Source organism: Euleptes europaea, chromosome 12, assembly GCF_029931775.1.
Source record: "Euleptes europaea isolate rEulEur1 chromosome 12, rEulEur1.hap1, whole genome shotgun sequence".
Classification (NCBI taxonomy): domain Eukaryota; kingdom Metazoa; phylum Chordata; class Lepidosauria; order Squamata; family Sphaerodactylidae; genus Euleptes; species Euleptes europaea.
The window spans coordinates 23,818,457-23,842,586 of NC_079323.1; the positions used below are offsets into that span (position 1 = coordinate 23,818,457).

The 24,130-nt window shown below is 43.3% G+C and overlaps 1 protein-coding gene across 1 annotated transcript in view; it reads right to left on the reverse strand.

Moving 5' to 3' along the window:
- The window catches only part of FLT1 (fms related receptor tyrosine kinase 1), a 128,860-nt gene that overhangs the window by 101,332 nt on the left and 3,398 nt on the right, over positions 1-24,130 (reverse strand). Inside the window, exons 3-7 of the mRNA XM_056858160.1 lie at positions 14,110-14,234; positions 4,374-4,527; positions 4,154-4,290; positions 1,999-2,173; positions 1,025-1,142 (exon numbers count right to left, since the gene is read on the reverse strand). Coding sequence (XP_056714138.1) covers positions 1,025-1,142; positions 1,999-2,173; positions 4,154-4,290; positions 4,374-4,527; positions 14,110-14,234 — 709 coding nt within the window. The remainder of the gene's footprint in view (positions 1-1,024; positions 1,143-1,998; positions 2,174-4,153; positions 4,291-4,373; positions 4,528-14,109; positions 14,235-24,130) is intronic.

The following is a 24,130-nucleotide window of genomic DNA, read 5'->3' on the forward strand; positions in this document are numbered from 1 at the left end:
ACTTTGCCAACCCCACATACAGCAGGCAAAGAGAGCTGTAAAAACTTTGCAGCAGGGTATCCCTATTCAAGTATCCCTATTATCAGTTACGAAATATTGGAGGGTGATAAAATGTCTTTCTGCTTCAAAAATTCTTACAATAAAAGCACACATGAACGACTTCAACAAATTGATGGCAGTCCTTCTTTTCCTTGGAGATTTCCTCACAATTCCTCATCTTAAACCTCAAGAGCTTTTAAGTATAAGAATTAGTTGCACAAATATAAGTTCAGAGGGAATTGACCTGAACCAGCCAGAGATTCATGAGTTGACTCGATACTAATATTGAAACTTTTCCAACTTAATGATTTACTAGTGTTCATTTACTGAACCTGCAGTATCTACCTATCTATCTACCTATCTATCTATCTATCTATCTATCTATCTATCTATCTATCTATCTATCTACCTACCTACCTACCTACCTACCTACCTACCTCCAAGGTGTTCAGGGAAGCTAAGACAAAGTATCTTGCCCAAGGCCACCCAGTGCTTCCTGACAGAGTGAGGCAGTGAATCTGATCTCCTTAGTTGAGCATTCTAAGCCAGGGGTGTCAAACATAAGTCCTGTGGGCTGAATCCAGCCCCTTGAGAGATCTTATCCAGCCAACGAGCCAGCCGAGGCAGCCACCCCCCTTCTCGATCTTGGCTGGCGAGGCATGGCCCGGCCCGACCCAGTGACATTTATATCTGGCCCTCATAACAATTGAGTTTGACACCCCTGTTCTAAGCGCTACACTGCACCAGCTCATCAGTGTGCCTTCGCTGACAGCCAGAACGACAAGGGGAATAAACAAGACCCTTTTGTATACCCTGAAATGGTGGAACATGCAGTACGGTTACAATTTTTATTCCCTTGACTGCCAAATCCATTTCAGGACACCTTTACTCAACTGTTCACTTGGAGGTGAAAATAGTTAATCTTGAGAAATATCTTTCCAATTAAGTAGTTTCTTTGTCTATGCAGAAGTAACTGTAATCCTACCATACAACCTCTGGTGTGGGAAATGCTTTCACTTTCATAGAAATTCGATAGGATTTCTTGCCAGATATAACTTCCAGCACATTTTTTCTCCGGTGCTTCAAACTGATGAATGCTTTACCTTAAAAAAAGAAAATGGTGAGTTGAAGAAAGTCGTTCTGATTCAGAAGGAATGCATGAAATTCGCAATAGGATGCATAAATGGGACATTACGGTATAATATGCCATATTCATAGAATCCCTGTCTTATACAAATGTTTCTTGAATAGATATGTCTTATGAATGTCAGAGGCACTAACTGAACAAGAGCTGAGTGTAGATTTAGGGTTAGAGTGTAGATTTAGAGTGTAGATTTAAGGTTACGGGAAAGGAATGGGTTACAATATGGGCAGTGTTGCTAGATGGCCATCAATTTCCACACAGCATAAATGAAGGTGGTAATTTGGTCGGAAGAGTCACAGCCAATGTATGGAAGTCACTTTTAATCGTTGGTTCTTGTGGGTTATCCGGGCTGTGTAACCGTGGTCTTGGTATTTTCTTTCCTGACGTTTCGCCAGCAGCTGTGGCAGGCATCTTCAGAGGAGTAACACTGAAGGACAGTGTCTCTCAGTGTCCTTCAGTGTTACTCCTCTGAAGATGCCCGCCACAGCTGCTGGCGAAACGTCAGGAAAGAAAATACCAAGACCACGGTTACACAGCCAGGATAACCCACAAGAACCAATGAACTCTGACCGTGAAAGCCTTCAACAATATTTTCACTTTTAATCACTCAACGAGTCAATTGGTACCATATGATGAGCTGTTCGCATGCAGCAGCTCACCACAGAGCAGGTCCACCATCAGGTCTACCCAGCAGTGTACCGAAAAGGTAAACCTATTTGATATTTTAGAGGACAGATGAAAAAGAAAAAGAAAACAGAAGCAGTTAAACAAGACCCCAAACCTCCAAACGTAGCACACGCCACAGTATTTCTTACCATAAACGTGGACAGTTGCATTAACCGATCTGAGAGATGGGCCACTCTTCACATTGCAAGTATACAGTCCTTTATCAATATCATGAACTTTATCAACAACAAGAATACTGTAGAATACGTTGGCTCCATAATTCCTTTGGTTAATGCTTGAAGCTATGGTGCCTCTTTTGCTTCTCTAGACAGGAAAATGTTTACAGGGAAGAAAAGTTATTAGCACTGGCAATTACCATCTGTGGTTTCTTCAATGATTCTAGTGGGTTGAGTGTGCACAGATACAAAAATGGATTCATTCATTCACTACTGTTCAGCAGACCACATAAATAACTGATCTGAAATGGGGTTCACGATGCTATAACGGGCAGAATGTCAGATAGTAACGGACTAGTTAATTATTTTAAAATGTCCTTATATCTGAGAGATTGCCAACCACTGCCTTTCATCTAACGTAAGGATCCTTTATGTCAGTTCCCATAAACTGACATGGCTCATGGGATCAGACTGACAGAAGAGGTTTGATGTATGTATATGATGGTCTTATTGTAATTGTTTTTTTATGCTACATTTTAATGCCAATAAAGGCTTTCGACTTTGACTGACAGAATTTATTCCTTGTAACTCTCTATCCTTAAGCCTCAACACTGATTTAAATCAATGCAGCTAATCTAAATAGAACCACTTGATAGTTGATAATGTAAAATATTTTTTCTCTGTTGTCTATGATCTGTTTGATGCCTTTTTTCTTTTGCACTGTTTTCCTAACTTTGTAATCCTAGTCCTGTTGTATTGTTCGTTGGATGCCTTATGCTGTCTGATTTATATGGAGTCTCAGTGAGAAACGTAGGTCAAAAACAAAGTACATAAATACATAAAGCAAATAAGAGACTTGTAATATTTTTGGTGTTAAGAGTTTTAAAAAATTAAAGGGGGGAATGCCAAATACAAAAGCCCCAATTATAATACAAGCTACTGAACCAAGCTTTTTCTATAATGACCATTAATATCATTATGAATAGTCCTAATTGTCAATATTATAAACACTCATAGCATGAATCTTCTAGCACATAAAAGAAGCTTGGGTTCCACAGGAATTTAACCAATTACAACATTCAGCAACCTCTAACACAGTGGTTCTCAACCGTTTTTGCTCCATTGCCCCTTTCACCATTGTTCAGAATATGATTCCCCCCTTCCCAAGATAACTAAAAAAAAAAAAACCTACTATTTTACATATTGCACATAATCTACAGGGCATCACACTTTGCTGAATAGTGGTCCAAATTCCCCCTCCCCGGAACCCTAAAATCCCCCCCCGGGGGGGAATTCCCCCCCCCCTGTTGAGAACCCCTGCTCTAACTGTTTCAAGACAAACATTTTATAAATGGTAGCTATTTGTGAGGATACCCAGATTTGTTGAGGGGGGAATTATTCAACCTTCTGCCTTGGATCCACTGGAGTGTTTCTGAGGACAAAAGGTTTTCTTCCCATGAAACACAACTGTCTCACCTCCCCTCTGTGTTGGGGAGGACATTTTTGGTTGCAGCAGCAACCGTGGGTAGGTGAGAAAGTGGCACTCTGTGGGCAGATACCCTTCCATCTGTGGAAACATCCAAGCCAGTGCTTGCTGTTAAGTTGTTCATGTAACAACTGAGATCTTGGCAGATAAAAACTGTAGTGTCTTCTCTATATGTGCTTGAGTTGGAAGCTCGACACCCTCTTCAAGGTAGATAGCCTTAATACTTTTGTTGCAAAAGAGTTCAGAACATAAGCAGAGCTTTGCTGAATCATTCCAAAGATCCATCTGTTCCAGTATCCTGTTGCGCACAAGTGGCCAGCCAGTTACTTCTAAGAAGCACAGATGCAGAGAATGATTGTCTTAGCTGATATTGGGCAACAAACACCAGATTATGACCGAATTCAGCAAGTTTCCATATAAGAAGTTTCCATTCTTGACAGTTTCCCCCCTAATGATTACGAAATGTACAAGTCCGTTGTGCAAAAGCTTGTTCACTGAATGAAAGAATGAACTAGAGAGCAAATATAAAAGATGAGGATCAGTTGGAACCTGAAATATGAGAGACATATCTACCCCAGATGCCTGTTATACATGCTTGTCATTAGTGAAGTGTTCTTATTAGAAAAGAGGAACAGCACATACCTCACCAGGATAATTCCATGTTATCAGCACTCTTGTGTTCCAGGATGCAGTGACGGTACAGTTAAGAACAAGGTTGTCTCCTTTTAGTAACTTGACTGGTCTTGAGGCATTTAAATTGACATTAACGATGTCATTGTCTAAACAGTACACCAAAAGAGAAAAATTAGCCGTATGATTGAACAGTAAAGTAACTGAAATGACTGAATGGAAGGATACTTACTTTGTCTGTATGTCAGGTACATCGTCTTGTATTTATGTCCACCAATTATTGCCTCACAACTGAAGAGGCCTATGAATTCAAATGTGGCATTTGATATTATAAAACCTTTAGTACTATCCCAGATAGTCTTCCTTTTGGGAACTTCACCTGGAATCTAAAAATGAAAATTATGAATTATTTATCTTTGTTGCTCCTCCAAAATTAATGAATAGCTCATTTATTAATGGAATCCTAGAACCTCAAAATATTAATTTATATATGTTAAGTAAATATAAGAATTTTAAAGTTGAGGGGGTCAGAAACCTACAACAGTAAAAGTTTGTCTAAGTATCTGCAAACATCACAGGAAAAAAACAACTTCCCAAAATGAAAAGTGGTGTACTGTGGGGGGGGGGATTGGGAGCAGGTGGGAAGAGGAGAACAAGAGAAGGAACAACTATGGGGGGTGTATGAATAGGGTTGCCAGATCCCCCCTTGCCATCGGTGGCAGCTTCAGTGGTGGTGGTGGGTGGTTTTCTAGCGCGCAGCTTCTGTTAAACCCAGAAAGTAATGGGGACATTCTAGCACATCCCTCAAAAAACTCTATGGAAGAATATGCTAGAGTGTCCCCATCAAACCCAGAAGTAATGGTGATACTCTAGCATATTCCTCCCAAAAACTCTATGCAACGCTGCGCATGAGTGGTGATCATCCCTCCATTAAGCTAGGCCTGTTTCCCCTAAGCTAGGCCTGTTCCCCCCGCCGGCCAGCTGAGAGGCGGCAGGCAGGCCTGTTAATTGGCAGGCAATTGCCTGCCATTAACAGGCATCTGGCAACCCTATGCCAAAGGAGAAGAAAACAGTAGGCAGTGCAAGTGAACTGGGGGAGGAAAGACCAAATGGACAGTTAAGCAAGAGAACAGCAGTGGGGGGGGAGTGAACAACTGGAGAAATAGAGTGCAGAGGAACAGAAGAAGTGGAAACAAAGAGGAGGAAGGGCAGCAAGTGCAACTGAAGAAAGAAGAAGCCAGTGGAGGCGGCAAAAGAAATTTCTTTCCCCTGCATGAAAATGTTACTCAGAGGAACTCAAGGAACAATTTTGCCTCAATAGCAAAATCTTGGTCAAGACTATTTCATGTATTTCCAAAATTTCACAATTCATAAATTAAAGCAAAATCTAATGGGTTTCCCAAAGATGGCATTGCCACATTACTGACGTGTATTTATTCATTCATTTGTTTAATTCAAAACATTTATTTGCCTTCTTTCCACCCAACCTGGCGTTTTCTACACAGAGAACAATCACCAAAGACTGCTAAGCAAACTTCATAGTCACGGGATAAGAGGACAAGTCCTCTTATGGATTGAGAGCTGGCTGAAAAATAGGAAGCAGAGAGTAGGAATCAATGGTCAGTTCTCACAATGGCGGGATGTAAGCAGAGGGGTGCCTCAGGGATCTGTGTTGGGACCGGTGCTTTTCAACCTGTTCATCAGTGACCAGCAGTTGGGGGTGAACAGTGAAGTAGCCAAGTTTGCAGATGACACCAAATTATTTAGGGTGGTTAAAACCAAATCGGACTGTGAAGAGCTCCAGAAGGATCTCTACATACTGGAAGAATGGGCATTAAAATGGCAAATGAGTTTCAATGTAAGTGTAAAGTGATGCATATTGGGGCAAAAAATCCCAACTTCACATATACACTGATGGGATCTGTGCTGGCAGCGACAGACCAAGAAAGGGCTCTTGGGGTGGTAGTGGATAGTTCAATGAAGATGTCAACCCAGTGTGCGGCTACTGTAAAAAAGGAAAATTCCATGCTGGCCATAATTAGACGAGGAATAGAGAATAAAACTGCTGATATCATACTGCCCTTGTACAAATCTATGGTGAGACCACACTTGGAATACTGTGTACAGTTCTGGTCACCACACCTAAAAAAGGATATTACAGAGCTTGAGAAGGTGCAGAAAAGAGCAACCAAAATGATTAGGGGACTACAGCAACTGTCCTATGGGGAGCGGTTAAGACACTTAGGGCTGTTTAGCTTGAGAGGAGACATGATAGAGGTCTATAAAATTGACGATTTTCTCCCTCTCCCATAATACTAGAACACGGGGTCATCTGCTCAAGCTGGAGGGCGAGAGATTCAAAACTGATAAAAGGAAGTATTTTTTCACACGACGCATAGTTAAATTGTGGAACTCCCTGCCCCAGGATGTGGTGATGGCTGCCAGCTTGGAGGGCTTTAAGAGGGGAGTGGACATATTCATGGAGGAAAGGGGTATTCATGGCTATTAGTTGGAATGGATGCTGGTCATGCTGCATACCTGTTCTCTCTAGTATCAGAGGAGCATGCCTATTATTTTGGGTGCAGTGGAACACGGACAAGATGGTGCTGCTGCAGTCGTCTTGTTTGTGGCTTCCTAGAGGCACCTGGTTGGCCACTGTGTGAGCAGACTGCTGGACTTGATGGGCCTTGGTCTGATCCAGCAGGGCCTTTCTTATGTTCTTATGTTCTTAGAGCAATGTTAAAATACAGTTAAAGACACAGGCTGGCCGCAAGCCATATAGGGCTTTAAAGGTCAATACCGGCACCTTGAGTTCAGTCCAGAAGCAAACTGGGAGCCAGTGTAGGTGAAACAAGCCTGGAGTGATATGGTTCCTATGACCCACTCCAGCAACATTCTGGCCACAGCTTTCTGTATCAACGGTAGCTTTCAGATGCTCTTCAAGAGCAGTTCCACGTAGTGCACATTGCAGTAATATAATGTAGATATTACCTAGGGTTGCCAGGTTACTTAGATTGGCAGCAATTGACCACCAATCCAGTGCCCGACTTGGAAGCAGGGATCGCGTGCATGCACAGCTACGCTGACGCAATCATGTCACTTCCAGTTTACGCCCGGAAGCACCGCATCACAACGGGCCTTTTACCACTCAAATTCTCAGTTTGAGTGGTAAAAAAGGCCCATTGAGAAGCGGCTCTTCTGGGTGTAAACTGGCAGTGACGCAATCACATCAGCGCAGCCATGCGCCCAATCCCTGCCTCATCTCCACCCCAAAAACCTCCCGCCGGAACAGAGGGCAGACCTGGCAACCCTAATATTAGCAGGGCTTGCACTAAAGTGGCAAGATCTTTTCTGCCCAAGAATGGCTGCAGCTGGCTTATTAGCAGAAGCTGGAAAATGGTAACCCTGGCCACTGCTGCTACCTGTTTCTCTAACAGGATAACGGGTCCAGCAGCACCCCCAAGCCATGAACCTGCTGCTTTAGGGGGAGGGCAACCCCATCTAGAACAGGAGACACTCCAATTCCTGGATTACACTTCCCCCCTAAACACTAGTAGCACCTCTGTTTTGTTGGGATTCAGTTTGGGCTTGAAAAGTTTCTGTTGCAAATATGCAAATTTGATCAGAGGGCTTTTCAGTGTGCATCGTCTCATCTCTAGTTTATTTCTACTGCTCTTTTATACTGTAAAGCTGCTTTGGGTCCCCTCTGGGGATAAAAGTGACACACAAAAGTTGTGGTGTGTGTTAAGTGCCGTCAAGTTGCTTCTGACTCATGGCGACCCTATGAATCAATGTACTCCTAAACGTCTTATTGTTAACAGCCTTTGTTTCCTTCTTTCTTTATCAGTCAATAATCTTGCAGCTGGAATATAGGACAGGACAGTATAGCCCCGTGTTGGCGAACCTATGGCACGGGTGCCACTTCCGGCACGCGTAGCCCTTTCTGCCGGCACGCACGGTTCCTCCAAGCCGCTGGCCTTTCCGGCTCTGCCCCACCCCGGATGGGGGAGGCTGTAGCCCAGGGGTGGGGAACCTCCGACATCATTGGCGGTGGCCCCCGGACTCTCCCACAGAAGCTGCCGCCATTGCTGCCGCTGGAGCGTGCGCGGCCAGCCAGGCGGGTGGGAGAGCAGGGAACAGAAGCCGAGCGCCCACACTCGGCATGGCTGGCGGCTTCTCCGGCGCCCTCTGGGCCTGTGCGGGCGGAGGGGCATGGCTGGTCGGTGGGTGCGAAGGAGGCGCCCTCTGCCCCACCCTGCTCGCCTCTCACAAGCCTGCCGCCGCGCCCCACCGAGTGGCAAATCCAAGGCAAAACCTCCCATGCATAAATGGCCTCTTTCTTTTTCTGTCTCCCTCTGTCCTTTTCTTTCTCTCCCTTGCTCCATTTCTTTCTCCCTTTCTCTCTCTTTTTCTTTCTTTCTTTCTCTCCCTCCCTTCCTTCCCTTTCCCCCTCCCTTCCCTTCTTTCCTTCCTTCCTTCTTTCCCTCCAGCGGCTTCATCAGCACCCTCTGGGTCTGTGCGGGCGGAGGGGCGTGCAGTCCTATTCCACCTTTGAAGTGCCCACAAGCTATCCTCCAAACACCTTTCCATTTGTCTTGATATGTAGAGAGAAAACACTAAGGAACTAGTTGCCAATCTCCAGGTACTAGCTGGAGATCTGCTATTACAGGTGATCTCCAACCAATAGAGATCAGTTCCCCTGGAAAAAATTGCCACTTTGGCAATTGGACTCTATGGCACTGAAGTCCTTCCCCAAACCCTGCCCTCCTCAGGCGCCACCCCAAAAACCTCCCACTCATGGCGAAGAGGAACTTGGCAACCCTAGCCTCTCCCTCTGGGCCCCCTCTGGGGGTGGTATTCAGGTTAAATTGCCGCATTGGCACTCACCAATAAATAAGTGGGTTTTTGGTTGCAGTTTGGGCACTCGGTCTCTAAAAGGTTCGCCATCACTGGTATAGCCTGATCTCATGAGATCTCAGAAGCTAAGCAGGGTCAGTACTTGGAAGGGAGACTGCCAAGGAAGACTTTGCAGAGGCAGGCAATAGCAAACCACCTCTGCTTAATCAGTTGCCTTGAAAACTCTATGGGGTTGCCGTAAGTCAGCGGCAACTTGACTCCACTTTGCACACACATTCTTGTAGCTAAATTCTGAACCAACTGTAACTTCTGAGCCACCTTCACAAGCCAATGGTAGAAATCTAACACAGATGTGGACTAATACATCAGAAACTGTGGCCAGTTCACACTTTTCAAAGTATGGGTATATTACTCACCACATGTCTAGATATACCCTGAGACCAGGCGTCAGGACGTGCCCTGGCCCAGTCTCAGAAGAAAGATTCCTTGAAGAGGAAGATTCCTTAAAGGCTGAGGAATCCCCTTAGGGTCCCCACAATAGCTGCGGCCTCCTGCACTTCAAAGGAGCCAGGGGGGAAATTATCTACCAGAGGAGGCTCCAGATCGAAAGCCATTGGAACAAACAGGCCAGTAGCCCCCTGAGTGGAATTTTCTACCTCCATCGCCCCCAAAGTCACCCCCAGGAACAAAGCAGGCAGAGAGCCATAGCCAAAGTCTGGACCAGCAAGAAGCACACCTGGCAGTTCAGGGCATCCTGTACTCCAGTCCCATGCAGGAGAAGACCACTGTCCACATCGTTGTAGGCTCCCAGACCCAATTCTGGCAACAGGTTAGAGTAGGGCTGTCAGCTCTCTCCTTGCCCTACCCCCACACATTCAAGCCATGCTGGGAATGGAAGATTTAAAAAATGCACATCCAAAATCCAGCGCTAAATGTGGAAAGACAGTGCTACTGCACATTTCTACCTGTTAGGGACTGAATGGGGAAGAATCAGGATGAGTGTTATCTCTCCGTGGTGACAAGGGAACAGGTTAGCTAGCATCATATCTAACCAAAGAGGTGCCATAGCTGTAGAAGAGCTGTAATGGTGCATTTTGTGGCAAGCAGTTTTGCAGACTCTAGCCCCATTTCAGCATAACACTCTCCACTCTTTCAGTTGCTTTAGCCATTAGCTGTATAGAATCCATGCTAAATCCTTCTGATTTATACATTTTTCAGTAGTCAAAATCCAGAAACCAGTGTTGAGATGGTAGGAGCTCCTGAATTTCTGTGGGGTATTTGGGGATGGGGGGTTTGCATAGGCACCTTCTTAGTAAAATATAGTGCCTTCAGTGACCACGCATCAAAGCTTGGATCTGCAAAGGAAGTTGCCTCCCTTCATTTCATGCAGTCAGAAAAAGATGTTTAAATAGAATCAACAATAATCACACCAAACACCAAAGTGACACAGTAGAATATACTTCCTTATCTTTACAGCATCTGCTAAGAAGCCATAATAACCATTGAAATAATGGGAGGAACGTGTCTTATACATATAAATACTGTCTGTTATTTTATGGCATGCTGGCTAACATTCTAAAGTGTCTTGAATTCTAGGCATTCTATTGTGTCTGCTGCTGCACAATATAAACATTTCCCGTTTTGTTCCCTTAACTGATTTATCACTGCATATACAGACACTGACAGTAAATGGCAGGCATAACCTTCTGCTACAGTGGAGGTTCCATATGCTAGAAAACTTCCATTAAAACCTGAGTACAAAAGGTACCTTCTTCCATTCAGCTTTAATTGTAAATTCAATCAAAGTTAAGTTTCAGTCTATTAAAAAACTTTTGGTAAGCTCTTTAACATATTTAACATTTTTGGATCAATGCCTGTCATAAGAACATAAGAAAAGCCATGCTGGATCAGACCAAGGCCCATCAAGTCCAGCAGTCTGTTCATAACCAGGTGCCTCTAGGAAGCCCACAAACAAGATGATTGCTGCAGCATTATCCTGCCTGTGTTCCACAGCACCTAATATAACAGGCATGCTCCTCTGATCCTGGAGAGAATAGGTATGCATCATGACTAGTATCCATTTTTACTAGTAGCCATGAATACCCCTCTCTTCCATGAACATGTCCACTCCCTTCTTAAAGCCTTCCAAGTTGCCAGCCATCACCACATCCTGGGGCAGGGAGTTCCACAATTTAACTATGTGTTGTGTGAAGAAATACTTCCTTTTAACAGTTTTGAATCTCTCACCCTCCAGCTTCAGCAGATGACCCCACATTCTAGTATTATGAGGGAGAAAAGCTTCTCCCTGTCCACTCTCGACCATGCATAATTTTATAGACCGCTATCATATCACCCCTTAACCGCCTTCTTTCCAAGCTAAACATCTCTAAGCATTTTAACCACTCCTCACAAGTCTATTACCTGACCCTTTGAGTGGGGGCGCCAAGTCACATCTGACTTATGGCGACCCCATAGGGTTTTCAAGGCAAGAGACATTCATAGGCAGTTGGCCTTGCCTGTCTCCATGTCACACCCCTGGTATTCCTTGGAAGTTTCTCATCCAAATACTTGCCAGGGTCAAGACTGAAAGTGTGTGACTGACCCAAGGTCACCCGGCAAGTTTCCATGGCAGAGTGGGGATTCGAACCTGGGGTTTCCAGATCCTAGTCTGACACCTTAACTACTACACCACGCTGGCCAAATTTTAAAAAATATCATCATAGATCCAGGGGCCTAATGCACTCAGTATATACTACGTTTAAAAAAATGTATTATCCAGGTTAGATCGCACCTCAGACCTCCCATTTTGGTTTGGAAATGCTTTGGAAGCGCCAGACATCTTTTTTTCCCAAAACGCCTATATCACGATGTATTTCGTTATGTCATTTCAAAACCGGCAATCCAAGGGGTGTGTTCAGTTACATACGCTATTCAGTTCTCCTCCTCTCTTTTTGAAACACCCAATGAAAAGCCTTTCTCCTCCCATCCCACCTTCCCCCTCCCCTCCCGTTTGCATCCACCAATCATTATTGTTACTTAATCCCCCCCCATAAGTGCTTGTGGTCTTACAAAGGAACACAGGAACGTTCGAACATTAGACCAACCATTTTTATTTGTGCAGGGTCCCAATCAAACATTTCCCTCATATGGAATGTCCTTGAAGTGGATTTTGTAAATGGTTCGTGGGCTTGAGGGGGAAGGAATGCAGAGGAGGGAGAGGGCTGGAAAAGTAGCGAAACTGCTGGGAGCGGCAGATGGGGGAGGGGGAAGCAGCAGGAGGAGAAGGGGAGAGAAACTGAGGGATAGAGAGAGTGCCCGCGCGCGCACACACACACACACACACACAGGTCAGGGCTCTCCTGCCGGCACAAAGTTTCTCCCCACCTGTTCCTCTCTCTCCCGCTGCTGGGGTTGAGCGTGCCTCCCTGCTCTCAAAAAAAAATGTAATGTGCTCGTCCCAACGAAAAAATGCAAGATCGTTGGACCAACGCCCGAAAAGACGGCAGCTCTGTGATTAGCACTGTGCAAGGAACGGCTCATTTTGGGGGGTTTTTTTTGGGGGGGAATGTCTGCATAGGTTGTGATTAGGGTTTCCCTGCCGTGCAAATGAGGCAATTCTTAATGGCGTACAGTGCTCCTTCAGATCAATGATATTGTGCATGCGTGAAACCGTCTTGGGAGCAGTCTTAACAGGCACGGTGCGATCGGAAATGAAGAATACGCATCCAAAACACACACACCGAGCACGATGATAATATGCTGTAAATTGTTGGTGTGTTAGGCCCCCCAGTCAGACAGCTTTAACTTGCAAGCTTTCAAATCCATAGGTTGCTCAACAGTCCACATGTACAAGAACCATACAAATTAAAGCCCTGATAGTAAGGTCACACACATTTTCTCATAATTTATTAACAGTGCAGTCTTAAACAGACAGGAGGGACTTCAATGCCATAGAGTGCAATCGCCAAAGCAGCCATTTTCTCCAGGTGAACTGATCTCTATCGGCTGGAGCTCAGTTGTAATAGCAGGAGATCTCCAGCTAGTACCTGGAGGTTGGCAACCTTATTAATATAACAGGTGTTGGAAAAGACCTTTCTAAGCCTGCCAGTCCAAGCAGACAATACTGGGCTAGCTAGACCATGTTTTTGACTCGGTATGCAGCAGTAGGGTTGCCAACCTCCAGGTACTAGCCCGAGATCTGCTATTACAACTGATCTCCAGCCGATAGAAATCAGTTCACCTGGAGAAAATGGCCACTTTAGCAATTGGACTCTATTGCATTGAAGTCCCTCCCCTCCCCAAACCCCACCCTCCTCAGGCTCCGCCCCCAAAAACCTCCCGTCAGTTGCAAAGAGGAACCTGGCAACCCTATGCAGCAGCGATATTCATTCATTACCTCTTTAGAAGGCTGACAGGGAGACTAAAGTCAGTGCAGTCAGCACTCACAGGAATTAATGCACATTAGTATTGGGCCATTCTCCAGGTACTATTTTAGAAGCACATCTGGTACTCAGATGCAGTTTGATTATTGTGAAGACTTTCTCTGAGGTTGTATGGGTGTGGTTTGATTTCCATCATCCTCTGAGACAGTTCCTTAATGGTGTGCAATGTATGAATGAAGACCCGTCTTCTAGCTTCCTGTCAACACAGGATACAGACCTAGTGTCTCTATACTGCTCTTCCAGCTTCAGAGGTCAAGAAGTGGGGAAATTAGCTTTTTACTTTATTAACTGGAAATTACAGAAAGTCTGGTTTGCCAGCTTTTTGTATAACACATGACTCCAGTGAAGACAGCTCTTAACTATGTACAAGCAGAACTTTTCATACACAGAATGTACTTCATAGCAGTTGAGCATTGTTAGTGTCTAACTGCCTCCAGCGAAGAACAGAAGTGCTAAACCCCACCTAAATGAGACCTGCCTGCAAATGCTTTTAAAGAATTTTAAAGACACTGGGAGACTCAAGACCAGTCTCAACACTGACTTCCTACATCTCAAATGGTTTTTGTAAATTTACTGGCTTCTATTTTAAAATAAAAATATTATTAAATCGTCTAAGAACCGTGCGATCCATACAGCATAAAATGAAAATTTTAGGAAGTAAAAAGGTACCATTCTTAACGTAACAGGAATATCTGGCGCTGTAACTCTGCATGGAATGATAAGCTCTTGTCCATCAGTCATGTGAATAGTTTTTGGGATATTGCTGTGCACCTCTACAAATGGGCTGTGTGTATCTGCAAAAGGAGAAGGAAAGGAAAGTAAGACAGGAGGTAATTGTAAAAAAAAAAACAATGAAAACTACACTCCATTGGGTAACGGTTCTCAAACTTTAGCAACTCGAGACCCCTATTTTGATTTAACATTTTTGCAAACCCTTCTCTTCTCTCTTTCATCACGTGTCCTCTGTAAATTATACAGCAAGTTACTCATGCTCCATGAGGACTTCTGTGCTTTAGTATCCTCAAAACAATGCAGTGAGACTCACATCAGTACACCTTTAAAAGCTAGTTTAAGTAACATATTTTTATTGTCTGTACATGGACTAAGTTAGATTATGTAAGGCCATATCTCAAAAGGCCCTGACCCAAGTTCTAACCAATCTTACCCCTTAACTGGAAGGGACTTTGCACCAGAAAGAGACTGTCATTTCAGTATTGGCTAATAACTTCTAGCCAGAACCCAGCTGAACAGTGCAAAGATACCTGAATTTTTTTTCATCAGAGCTGCTTGTAGAAACGGGGGTGGGGGGAGATCAGCAGCAAACAAAAACATGAACTTCTGGTATTCAATTGCAAATGGCCATTGGTTATTATTGTCTATGGATGAAGACTGGCTGGCATCTCTCTGTCTCTATGGTGAAATCCTCTGTATTGGAATATAGACTGTCCTTTTTTGTACCTGAAGCAACTATGACTGTATTAGGACAGTGTCACCTTGGTGCCACTCAGAGTTTCTAGGGCTGAGCTACTAGATTCCAGTGACCAATGCTAGTGCTATTAGATTATCTGACTAGTGCTATTAGATTATCTGGAAATCAGGTGACTGTCAGCAGCAGTAGCTTTATCAACTCTTGCCTTTCAAGAAAGGGGGAAGTCTTGCAACAAGAAACCCCTGTTCCCATTGCTACTCATCCGACTTTGCATGTTAGTTGGATGAGTAAGATCCCAGTTTGAGTAATGCTGTGATAGGGAGTTATGCTCCTAAAGCTAACTGAAACCAATGGGTTAAGCATTCTTTAAAAAGGTAAAGGTCCCCTGTGCAAGCACCGAGTCATTCCTGACCCATGGGGTGACATCACATCCCGACGTTTCCAAGGCAGACTTTGTTTGCGGGGTGGTTTGCCAGTGCCTTCCCCAGTCATCTTCCCTTTACCCTCAGCAAGCTGGGTACTCATTTCACAGACCTCAGAAGGATGGAAGGCTGAATCAACCTTGAGCTGGCTACCTGAAACCGACTTCAGTCGGGATCGAACTCAGGTCGTGAGCAGAGCTTGGACTGCAGTACTGCAGCTTAACACTCTGCGCCACGGGGCTCCTATAAGAATTCTTTACTCCATACCAAATTGTGACCCATGTCATATGAAACTTGCAGTACCTAACAGCAAACAGAATTTAGAAAAAGAAAGAGCACATGCTGCTCTAGCAACAGTGACTTTAACCTTTATGGAATAAATGAGAGTATTTCCAAAAACCAAGGAAAAACCTGCTGATTTCCAAGACCCTGAGTTTTAAGAGGCAATAAAGATTCTCTGTAGCTGTCATTCTGAATCTTTCTCCACTTCATGTGTTTAGGATGAGCAGGCTTGCCATTCATTTGGTGGCCTGAATAAAAATTGTCCTAGACAACTGCAGAAATTTCACCAAAGAAGCTATTATTTTCTCTTCTTTTAGACTGAAAATGTCCCAGAGGGCAGTTAGATAGGATGGCAACAAACCAGTTGCAATAAAGCCTCCTCTAACAAACGCTGGATAATACACTTTCAATGCATTTTCAGCACACTTTAGCAATCATTTGCACTGGCAAACAATCACTGAATTGCATTATCTAATCTCTGTGAAAGTCATCACCGTTTCATAAAGGAGATAGGGCAGGAGGTTTATAGGGCTCCCTGGTTGTTTTTCTTTTGGGGGCTCTAAAACCAAAAGTAAACCCACCAGGAGAAAACAAGAAGAGAAACAGATTTGGATGGCAAAGAATAGGCAGAGAAAGGCTGACCATCCTGCCCAGTCCCACAGTGATTTAAATTATTTGGTTCTCTACTTCTTAAGAAAGAATAAACCATGTCCAGCTTTCCTTTATTCCATTTTTTATGCTAGTGGACCAACAGGTCATAAGCGAAACAAATTCAATACATTCCCATAATACATAAATAACCAAACACAAAAAAATATAATATCTAACAATCTCATTACCTATATGGGCTCTGGGGTGCAACAGAATAGCTAGTACAAACATGAATACACATGAAGCTGCTTTATATTGAATCAGACAGTTGGTCCATCAAGATCAGTATTGGCACACTTCCTACTCGAGAATAGATTTGAGCTGGATCTCTAAGTCCTTATTCAACAAGGTGGAAGAAGCTTCTATTCTACCTGCAACTTTTGCCAATCATAATCCACTCCAGATACTGATGACCACAGAAATAAGAGGGCTTAGAAGACTGAAAATGAACGATAATATACTACTGCGCAGAGACATCGTAACTTCATGTCAAGAAGAAATCAAAAGGTTCTTTGAAATAAACAATTTGCATGGGTCTTGGGCAGAGGTCTTTCACATCACCTACTGTTTGGTCCTTTTAAACCAGAGTTGCCAATGACTGAACCTGGGACCTTCCACATGCAAAGCAGAGCCTTTACCCACTGAGCCACAGCCCCTCTCCAAAAACTTAGTGAGCAAGTAAAGGACTTAGTTTCACGGCCTTTCTTGCTAGGCTGGTATTCCAGCCAGTTCACAAAGCTACTCTTGTTTGTTCTTTGCAGTTCTTTTACTTTGCCCATAGCAAGGGATACATGTTCGGAACAACAGGCTAATGAGTTCTCAAATATGCCAGGACTCAAAGCCACTATTTTGCTTGCAGTTCGCTCAAGCCATACGCAAATGCTTTGTAAATATGAGCAATGTGATGACTTCAGCTCAGACAATCCCTAACAATTGATCAGCATAGTGAGAGTGCCTGAGAATACCGCCTGTCTCTGAAGCCACCTGTTGTTGTGTACCTGTTGACAGAGGAGGGTTAAGAGAAAAAGGACCTGGACATCACATGGCACCAGGAACAGAAACATCTAAATTGCAGCTCTAGAACTAGATCCCCTTTGATTGCAATCGGATTTCTTTGACATATTGCACATTCAGTCACCTGAATTCAATTCTCTCAGCATAGGAGAAAGTTTTGGTTTATTAGGAAGAGAAGCATTTTGATAGGGAATTGGCAATGTTACGTTTATATTATCCAGTAAAAGCCAGAATGCCCTGACCTGGATGGCCCAGGCTAGCCTGATCTCGTCAGATCTCAGAAGCTAAGCAGGGTCAGCCCTGGTTAGTATTTGGATGGGAGACCACCAAGGAAGTCCAGGGATCCTGTGCAGAAGAAGTCACTGACAAACCACCTCTGTTTGTCTCTTGCATGAAAACCCCAAAAGGGGTCGCCATAAGTTGGCTGCGACTTGAAGGCACTTTACACACACCAGGGCCGGATTTAGGTTTGATGAGGCCCTAAGCTATTGAAGGTAATGGGGCCCTTTATATATCCAGCTGTCCTTTGTCAACAACAAATTGTTGCTGTTTTTTGTGTTGAATATATGCTATAATATAGCAGTGATGGCGAACCTTTTAGAGACCAAGTGCCCAAACTGCAACCCAAAACCCACTTATTTATCGCCAAGTGCCAATACGGCAATTTAACCTGAATACTGAGGTTTTAGTTTAGAAAAAACAACTCATACATTCACACAATAATAGAGCTTTCAATGATACAAACAACTTTTTATTGAAAGGTAAAAGTTTGCATTTGGCATGCATCTCTCCAGGACTCGTCCTCTGCCCACCTCCTCAAGAAGTGCTTGAAACTGTCGACAATTCAGAGCATGAGCCATGATGTAATTCACCATTTTTGTGACATCTTTGAGGACATCGTCAAATTTTTTGAACAATTAATGAGATTTTTGCTGTTGTGTGCATGCTGATAATTTGTCTACCCTTGGCTCATACTTTGTAAGTTTGAGAGTAACACATGCAGCACTCAGGTCATCTGTTAGCCTGTTTCTGGTGTCAGATTTGATATAATTCAAAGCTGAAAACAGCTGCTCACAAGCATAAGATGATCCAAACAAAGTAAGGAAAGCAATCCCAAGTGCTTTCATTGACTTAAAATTATTTGGCAGAGAATTCCACACTTTAAGGATTTCATTTTCAGAACTGTGCTGTCCTTTGGCATCCCTTTTATCTTCTCAAGTGTTTCACGCAGGTCATAGAATTTATTTTTCCAGATAGAGCTTTCTTGAAATTCTATTAGCTCCATTTCCAGATTTTCTAAATCTAACCAGTGTAGGCAGGAAAGATCAAGTTCTTCCAATTTGGCTTTATCTGGAGAAGTAAGAAAACACAGGGTTGCCTCCATTTTACAGAACTGTAAAAATCTGTTACTAAAATTCACCTTTGCAGCTGCTACAAGGCTAGAAAATTCCTTGTAGATTTCCTGATGGCTTGTAGGATTGTCTGCAAATGTTGTAGAATTTTCTAAATGCTTTTTTAGACGGGCGGGACCCCAGACAAACTGAAGACCAAGGGCCCCCGACAACAGCTGAGTTGCCCCGCAGCTCAGCTGAGAGGGGGGCATGGCAAGGTGCTCGGCCACAGCCTCCCGGTCCAAACTGAAGACGGGTGGGGTTCCTGACAAACAGCTGAGCTGCGGCTGCAGCTCAGCTGAGAGAGAGGGAGGGGCTTGCCCCGGGTGCAAGGAGAGGGAGGGCGCCAGCGCAGGCTTGGGGAGCATGGGCTTGGAGAGAAGGAGCACCGCCCTCAGCGCCCTCACCACAGCAACACGGCACAGCCCTAGGCAGACGCCACGGGTCCACGGGTGCCCACAGAGAGGAGGGCGGGGTTTGGGGAGGGGAGGGACTTCAATGCCATAGAGTCCAAATGCCAAAGTGGTCATTTTTTACAGGTGAACTGATCTCTATCGGCTGGAGATCAGTTATAATAGCAGGAGATCTCCAGCTAGTACCTGAAAATTGGCAACCCTGGGAGATACAGTCATGGATGATGATCTGTGCTGCACCTAGCTGCTCTTTTCCAGATATCAGAATTACACCTGAGGGACAATGTTACATCAACTGTTACTTCATGCCTGAGAGGAGGTTCTAATCCAGGCATTCCTAATCTAATCCCAACACTAAACATCACCAGAAGCTACTAAAAATCTCCATATATATGGTGGTTACAAATTTATACAAAAATAAAAGCTATTTTAGGGTGCGCTGCATGTTAACTGTGAGACCCAGGACTGGATCTCCTACATATTTTTAAACATTAAAATGCAGCTGGGGGGGGGACTGGGGCCACATGATGGCTTTCTTGCAAAAAATGCCACTTCTCTCAAGAAAAAAAATGTGTTCACTACATACATACCATGCATGCTGAATGCTCGTGTGACAAATGTACACAAAGCAAAATCAAAACATGCCCATTCCTAACACATAATAATATAAACAGGGACACATGTTTATTAATACATGGATTTACATGCAGAGGGATTATTTTTCTGTGCAGTTGTGTGTAAATAGCAAACATTTTGTCTTCAGCAATGGAAATATAGGCATAACTCTGTCAAGAGCAAGTACAAATGCCCCAGCCAAATCATGCATTACACTAACCATACTTTATAATTGAAGCCATGATTTGAATTTCCATGCAATCATGCAAACCAAAATTACTACGTAGCTTTCATTTTCTGACTTCTCAGCTCACCCGGCCAAATTAGACAAGACACCAGATAAAAGATAATGAAAAGATATCCCAAATGGTTTTTTTTATTAGCATATAGCAGTCTCAGCACCCCCGTTTTGGATCAGGTCAGAAGAAGAGCAATGGCCAGTGCTATGGTAAGTTAAATCAGATATCATACCAAACCTTGCTTTACAAACCCACTGGAAACTATGGGTTCTATTTCCGTTTGCCAACTGAGAGCAAAACTAAATGTGTCAACTGGGGTATGACATCAAACCAGGGTTAAACCCAATTTGAATGTGATTTCTGACCACAGCCTGTAAATTATTTCTTTTCAGTAGAAAATTCCAATGTCATGAATCACAGTCCATAAAATTTAAATGTAAATTATTACTGGCAGATTCTGTTATTAGGAAGGGTGGGGACACCTGTCATTAGTAACATTCAGTTTCACTCTTTGTCAACACTCAGTTTTCAGAACTTACTGCTCTGCCTGGACTACCAGGAAACAAAAGCTACAAGAGGCACCTTCCCCCTGTGCTTTTATGAGAAGGTTGCTTTTCAATCGCAGCTTAGTAGGAACCCTAATTCCTAAAATGTACTTGCTCAAAGGCAGCCTTACCAGGGTTCCCCAATGTGCTCGTTACATGAGAGCCTTGGGTTCATATGTTGGGGCGGGGGGTGGCAATGAAGAGGACACATGCTTTTACATGCAGGCAAACACGCCATTTGACCAAATACACTGCTTGATGTACACACATCCTAAAGAGCCCAGCATGTAAAAGAAGGTGATACACGGAAACCATGTTCTAGTATACAAGGAATAAATAAACTTATAGGGAGTTTCACTATACTAGAAGGGCTTTAATACATTTTTTTACTGTCTAGTATGACACAATTGCTCTGACCTGGATGGCCCAGGCTAGCCTGATCTCGTCAGATCTCAGAAGCTAAGCAGGGTCAGCCCTGATTAGTATTTGGATGGGAGACCACCAAGGAAGTCCAGGGTTGCTATACAGAGGAAGGCACTGGCAAACCACCTCTGATAGCCTCTTGCCATGAAAACCCCAAAAAAGGGGTGGCCGTAAGTCGGCTGCGACTTGACGGCACTTTACACACACATGACACAATTATATTATTAGGATGTGTGCTAAATTATAACTCTATGACTGACCACTGAGGAAGGCCTTCTCAGGCTGAAATGCGTTTGGTCCTTTTTGGATCCTTCTTTGGTCAATGTAAGATTGTACATCGCAGGTGTTTATGTTTGTATATATTGAATGTGAAAGTCTTGCCTATGCTAGAGGCCTTATGTTTTTAATTTGATTGTGCACCTTATTAAAATTTATATATTTGTAATTTTAGCATTTTTCAGCTCAACCTCTTCGGTTTGGAATCAGCATTTTGGTTGAGTTCCATTTGATCCCCCCCCCATCTTTTCTTGTTGTTTTTCCAAACCCTATAGGGTTGCCATAAATTAGCTGCAACTTGATGGCATGCTCTACCACCAATCCTGGAGCTTACTCAGGTGGGGATTCAAATTCAGATTTGTCATTATGTCCCTCCAAGACCTAAGGTGTGGGTCTTTCCTAGCAAATGCTATCCAAAATACCTTTAGCTTAAAATGATAGGGCTTAAATGTGGGACCTTCTGTATGCAAAGCTGTAGAGCTGAGTCGTAATCTGTCTCCTTTTATTATTATTTCTGCAGTACTAACACAAACTGGGTGATGCTTGTAAAACTGAAGCTCTGCCTTCAGACTTACAGTCTAAATAAGAAACATACAAAGAAAAGGGAATGAAGGGGAAAGCAGATGTGGATGGTGGGTTACATGTCCAAATGAAAAAGTGTAATATTCAGATTGTATTTTCTCTTCTGTGTCTGTATAACTTACAGGTGGGAATGAAACTGTGTTAGAAACAACTGTATGATGCATAAGTTTGAAGCTACATGTTATATAACACTATTTGCCAAAGGTTTGTTGGACTGAAATGCAGCCTTGTTGGCTGTGATCAGGATCCCAAAAAGTGTGTGTGTGTGCGCGCGCGTGCGTACGCACATGAGGAGGTTAGTAACATTTTCTCTTCCTGCCACTTATCTGCTCAAAATTCTCTATGTCTCCATAGCTGCTTTCCTATCTGAAAGGGGAAAGATATGCTAGTAAGGGAAAGGGTATTCTGTATAAAACCATGGCTTCCAGAACTACTTTTCACTAAAATACCAAAATATTAGGAGAAAGAAATATGCAACTGTGTGGTTCTAAATCCATGCTGATTTCAAAGTTAATTTTGTTAATTTGAAGGTAAAGGTAGTCCCCTGTGCAAGCACCGGGTCATTCCTGATCCATGGGGTGACCTCACATCTCGAAGTTTACTAGGCAGACTTTGTTTACAGGGTGGTTTGCCAGTGCCTTCCCCAGTCATCTACCCTTTACCCCCAGCAAGCCGGGTACTCATTTTACCAACCTCGGAAGGATGGATGGCTGAGTCAGCCTTGAGCCGGCTACCTGAAACCGACTTCCATTGGGATCAAACTCAGGTTGTGAGCAGAGCTTGGACTGCAGTACTGCAGCTTACCACTCTGTGCCACGGGGCTTGTTAATTTGAAAAGTACATAATTAATATTCCCTTTTAAAGATTTCATCAATCATATGCTGTAAGCAGTTGAGAACTCTTATATCATGATACTCATTAACATTATTTTTTCTCAATATGTTGGGAGAACAAGCTCCAAAAATATACATTTTTCCTTGTTTATCAATGCCTGTGATTCTGAAGTGCATAAGCATGGCATAATGTATGGAAAAAGAATGGCCTGAACAATTGTGAACTTTGTACAAGATCATATACGTCCCTTTCCACTAGCAACAATAGGAAAACTGTGTGGTCACAGTCATTAGGATTGTGGCTAAGCAGCACAATAAGTTAACAGATTCGGTTCAAGCACTTGCTAATCTTGAAACACACATTTTCTTAAAGTCCCTAACACTGCTGTCTGACATTACAGTGTTCTTTCAATTGGCAATGAGACAGCATTTCACACCTTTGGGCTAAAAACACACAAACACAGCAATACACCAGTATAGCAAGGGTATTACTGAATTTGTATTAGAAACAGTTCATGCAGTTCACTCTTAATCATTTCGTAGACACACTTCTGGTATACTTCCTTTCAGATAAGGCATGCAAAATTCCACATGGCCTGAGTTTTTCCTGTTCTTTTCTTTCCTTAGGATGACAAAATGCTAGCATTTACTGTGCACTGTGATTCATCACCATAGTAAGAATCCATGGTCCTGGAAGTTCGCAACAGCCTAAATCTGGGCATACTGTGCAAACATTAGAAGACCTTTGTGTTTGGATAAGAATTACTTTGTTTTAATAGACTTCATTTCATGTTTGTACTTCTTTAAAAAAAACTGCTTTCAGTGCAGGATTTTCAGGGCAGAATGCTAACTGAAATAAATAGCATATGCCTAATCAAATTTCTGTTCACAAGAAGCAAAATATAAGAAAAAAGATTATTCATATCCATCAATATTCAACATACTTGGGGATGATTTATTGATGTTCTCCCATTTATGATAGGTCCAAGTCATGATCCTGATCCATAGTATCCTGAGTAGCTAGTCCCCGATTTTATATTGGAATAAAAACACATGGGAAACTCACAAAAATATAAAGCTGCCTTATACTGAATCAGACCCCTGGTCCATCAAAATCAGCACTGTCTACTTAGACTGGCAGTGGCTCTCCAGGGTCTCGAGCAGAGGCCTTTCACATCACCCACTGCTCTGTTTATAGGTATTTGGATTATTTTGGTGGAAAACTATGAGTGTCAATTAGGGTTTCCAACCTCCAGGTGGTGGCTGGAGATTTCCCCCTATTACAACTGATCTCCAGGCGATAGAAATCAGTTCCCCTGGAGAAAATGGCCGCTTTGGCCATTTGACTCTATGGCGTTGAAGTCCCTCTCCTCTCTAAACCCCACCTCAGGCTCCACCCCCAAAATCTCCAAGTATTTCCCAACCCGGAGCTGGCAACCCTAGTATCAATTAAATTTATATGTTGTTTTTTTACAGCAATTTTTTCCGTTGAGAAAGCCATGTTAAAAATGTGTTCGCAATTTAACACACTTTTATTGCCAAACTGAAAAAAGTATCCTTAACTTCCAGTACATT